Source organism: Rousettus aegyptiacus, unplaced genomic scaffold, assembly GCF_014176215.1.
Source record: "Rousettus aegyptiacus isolate mRouAeg1 unplaced genomic scaffold, mRouAeg1.p scaffold_m13_p_4, whole genome shotgun sequence".
NCBI classification, from domain to species: domain Eukaryota; kingdom Metazoa; phylum Chordata; class Mammalia; order Chiroptera; family Pteropodidae; genus Rousettus; species Rousettus aegyptiacus.
Genome location: NW_023416307.1, coordinates 54,326,814 through 54,339,823, shown reverse-complemented (window position 1 = coordinate 54,339,823; position 13,010 = coordinate 54,326,814). Strand labels below are relative to the sequence as shown.

Genomic DNA, 13,010 nt, shown 5'->3' with positions numbered 1-13,010 from the left:
ACAAAGGCTTTGTGCATCAATAACATCTAACACTCAGCTTTAAGGATTAAGGCTCACCTAATCAACAACTGAAAGTGTTTTTTAAAAAAAAATCTCAACTAGCTGTGAAGGAGATGTTCTGAGTGCAGCTGCAGGGGAAGAGACACTATTCTGTGCCATAAAAAGAGAGATCAAAGGATCTGAGCTAAGGTGTGACACAAAGAATATCAATGAGTTATCAATTGTACTCTCCTGCTCACTCTGATCTGTAACCATACTATCCTTTTTTTCTCTCTCTTTAAAAGTTTATATATATATACACACACACAAAGGAGTCTTTAAAATACCTGGACTTCAGGGTGCTAAATCCTGTGAAAAGTAACCTTTACTTTCTAAAAACATTGTAACCCTAATTAGTTGTTTTACTTGATAGTTTGTTGTCGTGGTAATCACATTTAAGCAGACATCTCTGTTTTCATGAAAGGCATAAATACTTATAAGTATTTTGTATAAAATTTTGATGTCTGACCAAAAGAGGAGCTTGGCATTTCCCTTCTTTATTGTATAGGTATAACAAAAACCAATGGTTTGAGGAATTTCTCATACAAACAGTTTGAGAGTCTTGTCTCATTTAAATTAATGCCTTTCAACTCCAAGGAACTTGCTAATGGAGGTCATAGGAGCTATCCCCATGATGGAGCCTCCTAGAGTCCACTGCCCTCTCTCTCCACAAAAGAAGCATAGACTCACATTCAAAGGAGAGTGTTGGTAAGTCCCACATGATTTCAGTTGGGTGGCGTGGGTAGAGTGTTGTCACTTACCTTGTCTGCCCTGTCCTTCTCAACTCCGTATTTGCCCCCAAAGCCTCTGGCAGCATCCGTCTGAGAAGAGTGCTTCTCTACTTCAGCAACATACTCATGACCCAGAGCACTCTGAGAAAAATCAAAGATGGAATGAATGACAATATAAAAATGACCATGAAGAAGTAAAATGATACAGAGATGGAATGTAAGACTACAAGAAATACGTGAAGGGAGAGCAAGGTTACTTTTTCTGGAGCCTTGCACATCCTGACTCTTCTTTAATACCATTTGGAACCCATCATTCAGGAAACTTCCATAGGATAGGTTGGGAACTAGCAGGATAGAGACTAAGAAGACAGAGCAGTGATTAAACCAGAAATTAAAAGAGACCTAAAATAAGGGCTTTGTGCATCAAAATAGAAATGAGTTTAGTTATTGGGAGACCAAAGGGGATTGACTGGATGACATAGCTGGGACTGAATATTTCACAAAAATAGCTAGGTGTTGTGTTCTGGGTCTTTGTTTCTGTATGACTGTTAAAGTTCAGAAGTGCCACCTGAATCCTGATATTTAACAGTGACTGTCCCTTTATCCTAAAGGGGGTTGATAGACAATACTGTGAGTAGTCCAAGACCGCATATAACTTAAATCATTTTTATTCCCCTCCAATTTTAACTCCACCTACTGTTTTATTTTCTATTTGGTTTTAAAAGATATGTCTCTTCTAATATTTAGATATGGGTATTTTAATGATCCGGGAATTGAGTAATACTTCAAGCCAAATAATAATGCCTTGCAGAGTCTCGACTAAGAAGAAATTAAAAATTTCTCCTCTTTCTTCCAATCTCATGCTAGCATAAACATCAGTACAGAGATTGATGTGAAACATTGCCCTATATAAACTCCTGGGAACTGGTGTTGCAGTACTTTGAGGTTTGTGTAGGTCAATTTTGCTTGTTGAATTTAAGAATGAATATTTATTAGTTTTACCTTATTCTGAGGAATTTTGTGAGAGAACACAATGCCTACAATGCACTTTACCCAATGACCAAACAAAACACATCTTAAGAATGAACTAAAGACTTTCATTGGATTTTTTTTTCCTTGAAGGTAAAACCTTTTTTCTTATAGGAATTTATCTCTGTCTTTGAGGTTAGGAAAGTCAATGGCAAAAATAATTCAATATACAAGCATTCTTTTATCATACTTTTATAATATCTAATGAATAGAGGAAAAACAATATTCGTAGCTTCTAATGGATAAATGCACATCAATATTTTTTGCACCCTGTACACATCATATAAATAATGCATAGCATATATACAAAAGGAACACTAAATATACAGTGAAGAAAATAAAAGAAGTTGTGACATAGACACAGCACGCAAACATTTTAAAGCACTGAATGATTTTAAAACGTATTTTCCCTTCTCCACTTGTGTTTCTTATCTCCTCAGTCTAGGAATTACAGAGTGACTGGGCCTACATTAGGTCAGCCCTTCTCAATCCTTGGCTCCTATTTTTTGCCATCTATATTTTATGTGTTGATATTGGGGGTGGGGGAGTAATGGGCGGAGATATAAATAATATGTGGACATTCTATTTTAAAGCCCAGATGAATACTGTACTTTTGAACAAGTTTTAAACCATAAAATCAACAAATGAATCAATGTATTTTTAAAGCAAATGTCTCCTTTTCAACTCACCTTGTCCATTCTGTCTCTTTCCACCCCAAACCGACCTCCGTAGCCATGGGATGCTTTGGGCCCTGATTCCATCTCCTTTTTCTTGAGAATATCATGCTCCTCTGACACTTTGTTCCTCAGCTGATGAATGCTGAAAGTAACCACATGTTAGAGACTCATCTAACACAGGAAGTCAATGAACCCTCCTTTCCCCCAAAATGGGAATCTCAAGGTGTGTTCTGTTTATTTCTAGCAATAACCTGAGCCCCTAAAGTATACCAGCGCTGGGTCTGGTAGTAAGAGATTAGTGTGGCTTGCATACAATGGCCTGATTTATACTTTTCATAGTGAATAGTATTTCTTCTAGTCTGTTATTTTGCTCATTAAATAACCTGTTGATATTTATTCCTATTTTTTATGTTCTTAAATATTAGAAGACAATGATACCTATATTCTAGTATCTGAGAAGTTATTTTCCTCTCTGAATGGATTTCCTTTCTAGCAATTAGGTCTTCCATCTTAAAAAGCAAAAAATATTCTTATACCCTTTCATCTACACATTCTAGTCCTGTGAGTCTACCTTAAGGAAATAATTTTAAATATGGAAAAGCTTAATGTCTAATGATATTCACTGAAACATTGCACATAGTGATAGCAAGAACCAAGAAACAATTTATATGGCCAATAACTGGGTAATAGTTAAGTAAATCATAACATTACCTCTTAATGGCATACTAGGAAGACATTAAAAATAATGGTTATAAAAATGCAACATTGAGAAATTTATCTACATTATTAAGTATTTTGCATATTGTCTTATCATAAATGAATGCTCTCGAAGTGTTGCAACAATTAGTGATAAGAATTCTTAGAAACATTTGGGCAAGAGAATCTTAAATTAAAAATTTGACTTCTTACAGCAAGAAATGGAGGTTAAGGGATTGAGATAGTGATATTACTAGAAATTCACTAGCTCAGGAAAATCAGATACATTGGTTACAGGTAGAATGGTCATCTCATAGCAGAAATTCTCCTCTTTCATGGAAGAATAGATCCATCTGGTGGCCTTGTAGTATAAGCCCACTAAAGGTCTTTTTAAAAAAGCCTTCTCAGCTTTAGTCGAGTTAATTTTAGAAAGCTGGCTTTGGACCAGATGAAATTAAACTAAGTCCTGGAAGAACCCTCTGTTCCTGTGCCTGCTCTAAACTCTCTGGCAGCAGTGAAGGCAGAGAGATCCTGTGTTGCCAGTTCAACAACACCAATACTTTAGACCTGTCTGTGTTAAAAAAGCTATTGGTTCCAAGAACATGTAAATGACTGATATTTCTCAACCAAAATATTCAGATAAGAATGAAGAAAATGGGGCTAAACATTACTTTGAAATGGGAAAAGTCTGTAAAGTTTTAATGAGTCTAATGATTGCTACTGGGTCATAATTATATTATAGTTGAAACACGTTTTTAAAAGAGATTAGAAAATGAGATTCAGGAATACCCACCTCCTGGATGACAGCAAAGCTAGTCAGAGAATTATGCCAATGGACAATATAATTTGAATGAAAATGCTGGGGCCAAAGAAGATCAACTTCTTATCAAATTCTTTAGAATATAGTTGAAGTCACTCTAAAAAGATCTTAATTTTTATCATTCCTTCATTCAATAAATATTAATTAAATATTAAACTTTTGAGTGTGAGGTACTACTAGGCCCTGAGGATCCAAAGATGATTAAATTTTGGAGATAATGTTCAAGGGGAAGAAAAAAAATAAAAAATTATACTTCATTGTGCTTAGCGGCATACCACAGAAACTACTATTCCAGGACTTAATGTAGTTCATAGGAACAAAGTGAAATCTAGGACCTCAAAGATAAGCTAAAAGAAGAAATATGTCTTGTTGTTTTTATTTCAAAATTAAAAGCACAAAGGTGAGTAACTCAGACTATAAAGTTTTATTCACAGATGATACAATCAAAGATGTAGAAAATTCTAAAGAATCTACAAAAAAATAAATAAATAAAAGCACCGCTAGAACTGTCAAGTACATTTGGCATGGTTACAGGACATAAGGTTACTATCGAAGTCAATTTTATTTCTATATACTAGTCATGGATATTGAAAATTGAAAGTCAGAAATACTGACTTTCATGTTTTTTACTGTCACATTAAAAAACATGAAATATTTTAGCATAAATTTAACAAAATATGTATAAGATCTGGACACAGAAAAACATTTCTGAAAAAATTTAAAAAGACCTAAATAAATAAAGATAGACCCCATCTTTGTTAATTGGAAAACTCAAGATCATTAAAATGTCAGCTCTCTCCAAAATGATCAATGCAATCTCAATTAAAATACCAACAGACATATTTGTAGGAATTGACGAGCTTATTCTAAAATGTATATGGACATGTAAATTCAAGGGATAGTAAAAGTTTTTTTTTTTTTTTTTAAGGAGAGCAAAGTTAGAGGACTATTTGATTTCATGACTTATCATTAAGCTACAATAATCAGTGCAGTATAATATGGGTCAGAGCAGACATACACATCAGTAAAATTGTCTAGAAATAGATACCTACATATATTGCTAAAGATGCCAGGTAAGTCAGGGAGAGAAAAATAATCTTTTAATGGTGCTAGAAAAACAAAAAATGAAAAAAAATTCATATGGAAAAAAATGAACCTCAATCTTTGCCTCATACTATACACAAAAGCTAATCTGATCATAGACTTAAATGTAAAAGCTAAAATCATTAATCTCTTGGAACAAAACATAGACATTTTTCACAATTTTGAGGTAGGCAAAAATTGATGAGACATGTAAAGCACTAACTATAAAAATTTTTAATAAATTAGACATCATCAGAACTAATATCTTCTGATCCTCAAAAGACACCATTAATAAAATGAAAAACTGAGTTACACTCTGGATTAAATATTTAAAACACATATCTCACAAAAGACATATCAGAATATATAAAGAACTCTTAAAACTTAAAATACAAACGGCCCATTTTATAAGTGAGAAAAAGTATTTTAACACACACATCAAAATAAAGATAAATATATGGCACATAAAAAGAGACTCAATAAAATTAGTCATCAGAAAAATACAAATTAAAAACACCACATCCCCCTAAAGTGGTTAAAATTAAAAATACTAACAATGCCAAGTATAGACAAGGATATAGAACAATGAAAACCCATATACTGTTGGCAGGAATGAAAAATGGTAAATTCCTACCAAAAAATAATTTAGTAGTTTCTTAAAAAGTTAAATACACACTTATAATCTGACTTAGTAATTCTGCTCCTAGGGATTTCCTAAGAGAAATAAAAATAGATGACGACAAAAAGATTTGAACCCAAATGTTCATGACAGCTTTGTCATAGTCATAAACTGTCACCAACAAATAGTCCAGCAACAAGGTAAGGGGTAAATCAAATTGTGGTATAACCATACTACTTGACGATAAAAAAGGAACAACCAATTGATACACACAAGACCATGGATAGATCTCAAAAACATTATGCTTAGTGAAAGAAGACAGACAAACAAGAATACATTCTATATTATTCCATTTACATAAAATTCTAAAACAGACAAAACTAATCTGTAGTGACAAGAAGCAGATTGATGTTTACATTCAGCAGGCGAAGGGATAGGGCATATTGACTGTAAAGAGGCACACGAGTACGAGTGGGTAAGAGAGGCAAGAAGATGATTAAAAAAAAGGACAACAGTCCTTGAAAACCAGAGAGCTCCTACAAAATACTATACTGCTTGGAGCTTCCTAACCCAAGACTCCTTTATACAATAGATGAGGGTAGATCATTTGAGCTATTCATCAAATTACCAAACCACTCCCCAAGCTAAATATATTTTAGACAGACCTTCAAAAGAAAGATCATGATGTGGGGGAAGGTAGTGAGATTGGTGAGAACCACAATCACTTCCTTTTCCTGCTTTGAATCATCTCAGTCCTGCAGCTACTGTTCTTGTCTCCAATTTCCCCCTTTCCCAAGGACCTTAATGATTCCCATCTGACCTTAAAGACTGGCTCAGATCTACACTAGCCAGAGAGAATCCTAGAGGACTTACTACTGGAAGATCCAGCAGTTCCCAACCTTTTTGGCATCAAGAGCCAGTGCTTCTATGAGAATCTAGTGCCTAATGATCTGAGGTAGAGCTGAGGAGGTGATCCTGGGGGAGCGGCTGCAAATACAAATGAAGCTTTGCTCACTCACCCACAACTCACCTCCTGCTGTGTGGCTCAGTTCCTAACGCTAGAGGTCTTTTTGATCCTGATGAGAAAAGAGAGAATCAGAGAGGAAAAGAGACTTTTCCAAGGTAACCTGGCTAGTCACTAGCAGAGACAGGGCTTCTACACTTTGGTAGTCTAGGTAAATGAGAGGGGAGTGAGTTTGTGTAAATGTTTCCACCCTTTATTCTATCATATATAGATCCAGTTAGGCTAATGAAGAAAAATCCAGGGTCACCAATTCCAGCAGTCACCAGTCAGAGTAATTGTGCAACACAAGTTCATATAATCACCACTTAGGAAGAAGGAAGATTGTCAACTGTTTACACGTTTATGTCAGGATTTTAGGAAAAAATTTTATTAAACTAATATATATTAACAGAAAAGAGAAATAACATTATTGAGCTGCTAAGAGGTGCTAAGTGCTACATTAGACATCTGTTAGCCCACTGGATTCTGCAGTATAGCTATTATTATCCCCATCTGTTAAATAAAGAAGCTGAGGTTCAGAGAGGTTGTATGTCTAAATTCACATTGCTAGTAATGGCAGAGCTGTGAATTAAATCTACATCTATATGATATTCAAATTCAAGCTCTTTCCATAAGCTTATGGCAGGGATTTAGATGTCTTCCGTAAAATGTTCAAATGTTCTACTCCTACTATGTAGGAGACAGGTATTGGGAGAGAAAAGGTACAGAGAGAGTTTATATCCTTGTCTTAAAAGTTGTCAGGATACTAGGGCTGAGTGACCTTTACTCATAAAAGAAAAAGGATCTTAAATTTTGGGGGATTTTTAAGCATACAGAGGGCATCAAAAAGCTTCCTAGTCTATGGCCATGCCACCCTGAACATGCCCAATCTTATTTGACTTCGGAAGCTAAGCCTGGTTAGTACTTGGATGGGAGACCACCTAGGAACACCAGATGCTGTAGGCGTTAAAAAAAAAAAAAAGAAGCAGCAGCAGCTTTCTACATGACTCTGTTCCATTTTTTGTCTCTACAACTGCTTCTTAGTTTAAGAATAATATTCATTACAGTTACTTAAGATAAACCATTATGTCTGTAGAGTATGGAATATTATCAAATTGTATAAACATGTGCCAAGTTTTCATAGGGTGATGTTTGTGCAATGTGGTCATCTACTGATACTTTTTAAATCTAGGGAGGAAATAGTTAAAAACACCGTTAGAGTGTGGAAAGGGGACTTAAAATGGAGATTAAAGCTGTATTAATTTTGCCAATTTGTGTGCAGTTGTCAATTTTTACTTTTTTGCTCTTGTTAAACTGTTTATTATTTACCTTGCTATTAATATTTGACATTCTGTACTATCCAAAGCAGATAGCTCTGGTTAGATGATCCTGAATAACCTATGGAGGAGAAAAGGGAATCTCTCAATTAGAAAATATAGTATATCTTATAAACACTCTTGGACATGTCTGTAAATACCTTTTCTCTTATGATATCAGAGGTTTTTTGTTGTTTTATATTTTTTCTGGTAAAATACTAGCTTGTAATTTTTAAACACCATTACTCAAACAGTTGTAATCAATAGATTTTCTTCATATTACTATTCATAGCTTCCAACTGCTGTTAAATAGCTAAATACAAATTTTTATTCTAAAAGTCATTCAGACAAGGTACAGGACCTGACGATATTGCCCTCTTTTTAGAGTATTTATTCTGAGTTCTTTACCTTGATATTTTACTGAATCCTCCTTGGCCCATCTGAAGTCACCCTGCATTCCAGACACACATTTATGTTTATATGAATGATAGATGGAAAGATAGATAGATGATAGATAGATAGATAGATAGACAGACAGATAGATAGACAGACAGACAGACGATAAAGTAATACAATCTCAGCATTTGAGTCACTTCCTCTCTGAATCCCTTATAATAGATCAACTTGGGGAAACAGCATAATTGTAGAAGTAAAAGAGAGATATTAGAGTTGGGGGGATAAGAGAAGAGACATGAAACAAAAATACACAATGATACACTTAGGAAACACAGAGATAAATTCAAGGGAAAAAAACACAAACACACATAAATAGACGTGAACTACCCTCTCTCTCTCCTTCCTCCCTCACTTTCCCCCAAGTCCCTGAATTTTCCTTGAGCTTTTCCCACATCCCTCTCCAATTCCTCACTTCTTTTGGCACCTACTTGATATGCTCCGTGCGTCCAGAGCCCTCGATGGTCTTGGCTCCCCACCGTTGCTCCTTCTCAGAGATGTCATTCTGCAAAAGACAGCACTCAGCAGTAAGTGATGGAAAGAGATGTGCCAGATGAGAGAAGCCATGCAGCTGACACGCATGCCTTCCATATCCCCTGCATCTGCTGCCTCCTTCAGATGCCTCTCTCTGTTTACCCCACCATGACCCCCATGTTAAATTAAACTGGTGAGCTCTGAAACCTCCCTTCATACTGCATCCCTCACATAATCCTCCTCAGGTCTCCTACAATTTCTGAATCCCCCAAATTATACCCCTCCAGCCCAAATCTTGGCTCATAGGTCAAAAGAGAGCCAGCACAGCCTGCCATAGCCCATCAATCACAATGTCAAACTGCCCTGCACCTGTCTCCTTCCTCCTCAACACCAGCCATCATGCATCCCTCTCCCGACAACTGTCAGTTTCACAATGAGGGCTGTCTCAGACCCAGACTATCCTTTCCTAAGCCCCCTCGAAGGTTACAGAGTGGTCCAGATGTCAACCCTACCCCTTTCACTGTCCAAGAAAAGCTATTTCCAAACTCACCACAAAGTCAGGATCTGTGTCCCAGTCATCACCTTGGGTCTCCAAGGAAACAGATACATCATGCCCTACTACAGACTTCCACATCTGAAGGTAAAAAGAAGATGGAAATAATTAGAGGCAAAACATCAAGAGGAGGGAAAACCAGAATGCTGAAGCTTTGATATAGCAGCTCATTGCTTCTTGCCATTTTTTTCTTAGAAGCTGAGGCAAACCAGATGAGAGTTTTGGGAATGTACATTTGCTTGGATAGAGGAGGAGGGTGGGGATTTATTTGAGACAAACTAACATGGCCTGGGCACACCTGAGTCTGGAGAGAAGTCATTATGAGTGTAGGTAACACTAAATAACCTGGATGTCAAAACTGCTGGGATCAATCATTTTTGTCAAGAGGCCAGCCAAGCCACTCTAGTAAAAATGATGGGTGTTAGAACATGCCTAGAATTATAGCACCATTTCACTCAGGTTTCTACATATGACTCCTTTGCAGTTGTTAAAATATATGTTGGTCTAGCTCCTGATAAAGGAAACATCTACAATCCTCTCTGCAACCTGCTTAGTGCAAGTGCTGTTCTTTCCACTTGGCCACTGAACAGCTACATGAGATCAGTAGGGCAGTCAGCTGAAATTCCTACATTGCACAATGCATGGGAAACATTATTTGCTGAGAATAAGTCACTTATTTTTCAATTTTTAAAAACAGTTTAATTATATTTCTAAAGGGAATAGCTGACTCAAAAATAGCATATAATTAATCCCTCATTTTGAAAAGTAGGGGTTATTAGATTTTCATTAACTAAATAAACAATAAAGTACTATTTAGGGAACACCAGTTTGAAGGGATATCAAATTGGCATTCTACTGGGGCATCCCCAGTGTTTCTACTGGCCCTGCCAATCATGCACGCGGAGCAGCTACACAATTGCTCTGCATCTGTGGAACCTGGAATCTTGGTGTGAAGAGGAAACAATGGACAATGCTCATCTGCTCTCGTGGCCACTGAGACTTCTTGACCCTGATACCACTTGCTAGCTGGCACTACCTCTGCCCATTCTTCCCTATTCAGACTTTCCATCCCACCGGTGTCTTTCCTCATGCTCTTCACTGTCTCTGAAGAATCCCTCTTATGACCACTCCTAGGACTCTGTAGTGTCTACACCCGGGGCCTCAGACTCTGATTTTCCTCTCCACTTGAAAACTCCTTCTCCATGCTCTTCAAAAAATCCCTTGGAAACCAGCCTAAGGGAAAGTTTGGGGGCAGATTGGTTCGAGAAGTGCAAAGAGGACACTGGAGAAGTATTGACTAAGTCAGCTACACTGTGGGATGAGTCACTGCCAAGACCAGCTCTGCCTTCTCCTGTGGAGAAACAATTACGGATGAGGGTATGGGGTAGGTAGACAAGAGCTATGGTCTTGGTTCCTGGGCCGGTCTACAATAAAAGGACTCCACAAAGAAACTGAAAGGAGAAGTTTCTGAAATAGTCATGAACAATGAGGACCAATTGTCCTGTCCTCTTTCCTGCTTTTCTTCCAAGATATCAGTTTGACTCTCCCGTAAACCTCCCATCCTTATGTATTTTTGAAACAAAGGCAAATTTCTGACACAGAGACAACTTAGTATCTTTGAGTTCCTGGCCAGAAATAGGGAAGCCAAGAGGTAATATCTATAGGTGGGAGACCAGAGAGTAACTTGTTGAAGCTGGTGCCCAGGATATCAGGCACTATCGAGGACCCTGTCATAAGGTTGCCTTATAGTATCAGTAAAGTACAAGACTTGGGAGTCAGAAGATCACCCCTGCTCTGTTACTAAGCCCCTATAGGAACATGGGTAAAGGAATCAATATAGAGAATGTACTTATTTGTCAGGTACTAGGCTAGGTGATTTACAAATATTAACTTAAATAATTTGGTAAATCGTTGAATGTCTCAGATACTGTTTTCCCCAGTGAAAAAATAAATGAAGAGGTTAACTTAACTAATATATAAAGTCCCTTCTGTTTCTGAGATCCTCGGATTCTATGGTCCTACAATCATAAAAAGTTAGTCCTAGTCATGCCATTTGGCCTCCATCAGCACTTGGTTCTCAGCACTGGTACCCATAACTACTTCCTGATCTGTTACAATGTCTTCTGTGGGGGTTGTGTCCCCCTGCTAGACCATTGGCTCTCCAAGGGCAGAGACTTTGTCTTCATTTCCTATGGTCCTACTCCCAACTCAGTGCCTCAGAGCAACAGGCTTGAAAGAGGGTTGTAGCCAAAACATACTGGATGGCTGCTCGATCATATTCCCTGGGCTTCAGACCCCACATTTGTTTCCATCCCCAAATGCTCATTATCTACAACTGCTCCCACTTGGGCCTTCTGGCCATAAAAGTTTAAAAGCCTACTAGCAGTGACTTCTTCTCTCACCAAGAGCTAAGAACAAGGTAGGTTCCTCTTCACCTCTTTCCCTGTGCTCCTCTACTTTCCCACTACTCAGAGTACCCACCTCTAACAGTGCAAGTGACTGTTCTAAGCTCCCAGCTCCTCACGTCGTTCACTCGGCTCTCTCTGCAGCTGCTACTTCTGAGCAAGAAAATGAACTGCTGCTTCAGTTCCGTATTCAGGTTTTCTGTCATTTCCTGTCACCATGTCCTCACAGCTACTTCCTGAAGTTTGCCAGTTCCTTCTGCTTAGGCACTTAAATTTAAAAAAAAAAAAAAAAAAAAAAGATTAATCGCCTCTCTGCCTGATCTTTTGCAAGGCTTTGAGTGTCATGGGGAAGTAAAAAAAAAAAAAAAAAAAAAAAAAAAATGCTTTTACTCTGAGTTTATAATCTGGTCGGTGAAGCAAAACAACGAGAAAACAGAATTCTATAGAACAGCATTTATGTCCTAATTAGGTGGGCAGTTGCATCTGTTATAGCACAGGAACGTAGAGTTTGGAATAGGCTGAAGTAATCAAGAAAAGCTTAATGGGTAAAATGGTTTTTACATGGATCTTGCAGGATAAGATTTAAAATTGCTTTTACATTACCCATAGCATTTAAAACTAGGGTTTGGATTTAGTAAGTGTTCAAATAAACATTTATTAATTGAATGGTGGAAGGGAATAAATCACACGGGAAAGGCAAGACATGGGGGGAGAAATCAGAGATTGTATAGGGAACAGTGAGGAGTCTGAGCTAACTGGTAGATTTGATTCCAGATAGCGGGAATAAGTCTGAAAGAACTAGGTACCAGACAATGGGAAGTCTTGGTAGTATTCTGTATTACTTACTGTTCATCAAGATTTGCTGTCCCTCCTTTCCTTCCAATGTGAAGTCAGAATTGCTCAGGTGACTTGTGTTGGCCAATGAAAATTGAGTAATGAAATACATCACTTTTTGGTAGAGACTTCAAGACCAGAGCAAGCTTTGCCATCCTTTTGTGTAGTGCCCGCCATTTGCAATTCTCCGGAGTGGGTTCATTCTCAGTTGGGGAGGGAGAGGGTCTCTAATTTAGAATGACAACACTCAATCTGCTGTGTGAGGGACTTGGAGTTGA

At 37.4% G+C, this 13,010-nt stretch overlaps 1 protein-coding gene across 1 annotated transcript in view; it reads right to left on the bottom strand.

Moving 5' to 3' along the window:
• Nucleotides 1-12,762, bottom strand: part of HCLS1 (hematopoietic cell-specific Lyn substrate 1) — a 30,193-nt gene extending 17,431 nt beyond the window's left edge. The window contains exons 1-6 of the mRNA XM_016158856.2: nucleotides 12,745-12,762; nucleotides 11,975-12,165; nucleotides 9,491-9,574; nucleotides 8,898-8,971; nucleotides 2,489-2,618; nucleotides 801-911 (exon numbers count right to left, since the gene is read on the bottom strand). Of these exons, the coding sequence (XP_016014342.2) occupies nucleotides 801-911; nucleotides 2,489-2,618; nucleotides 8,898-8,971; nucleotides 9,491-9,574 (399 nt within the window). The 5' untranslated portion in view covers nucleotides 11,975-12,165; nucleotides 12,745-12,762. The remainder of the gene's footprint in view (nucleotides 1-800; nucleotides 912-2,488; nucleotides 2,619-8,897; nucleotides 8,972-9,490; nucleotides 9,575-11,974; nucleotides 12,166-12,744) is intronic.
• Nucleotides 12,763-13,010: the final 248 nt, after the last annotated feature.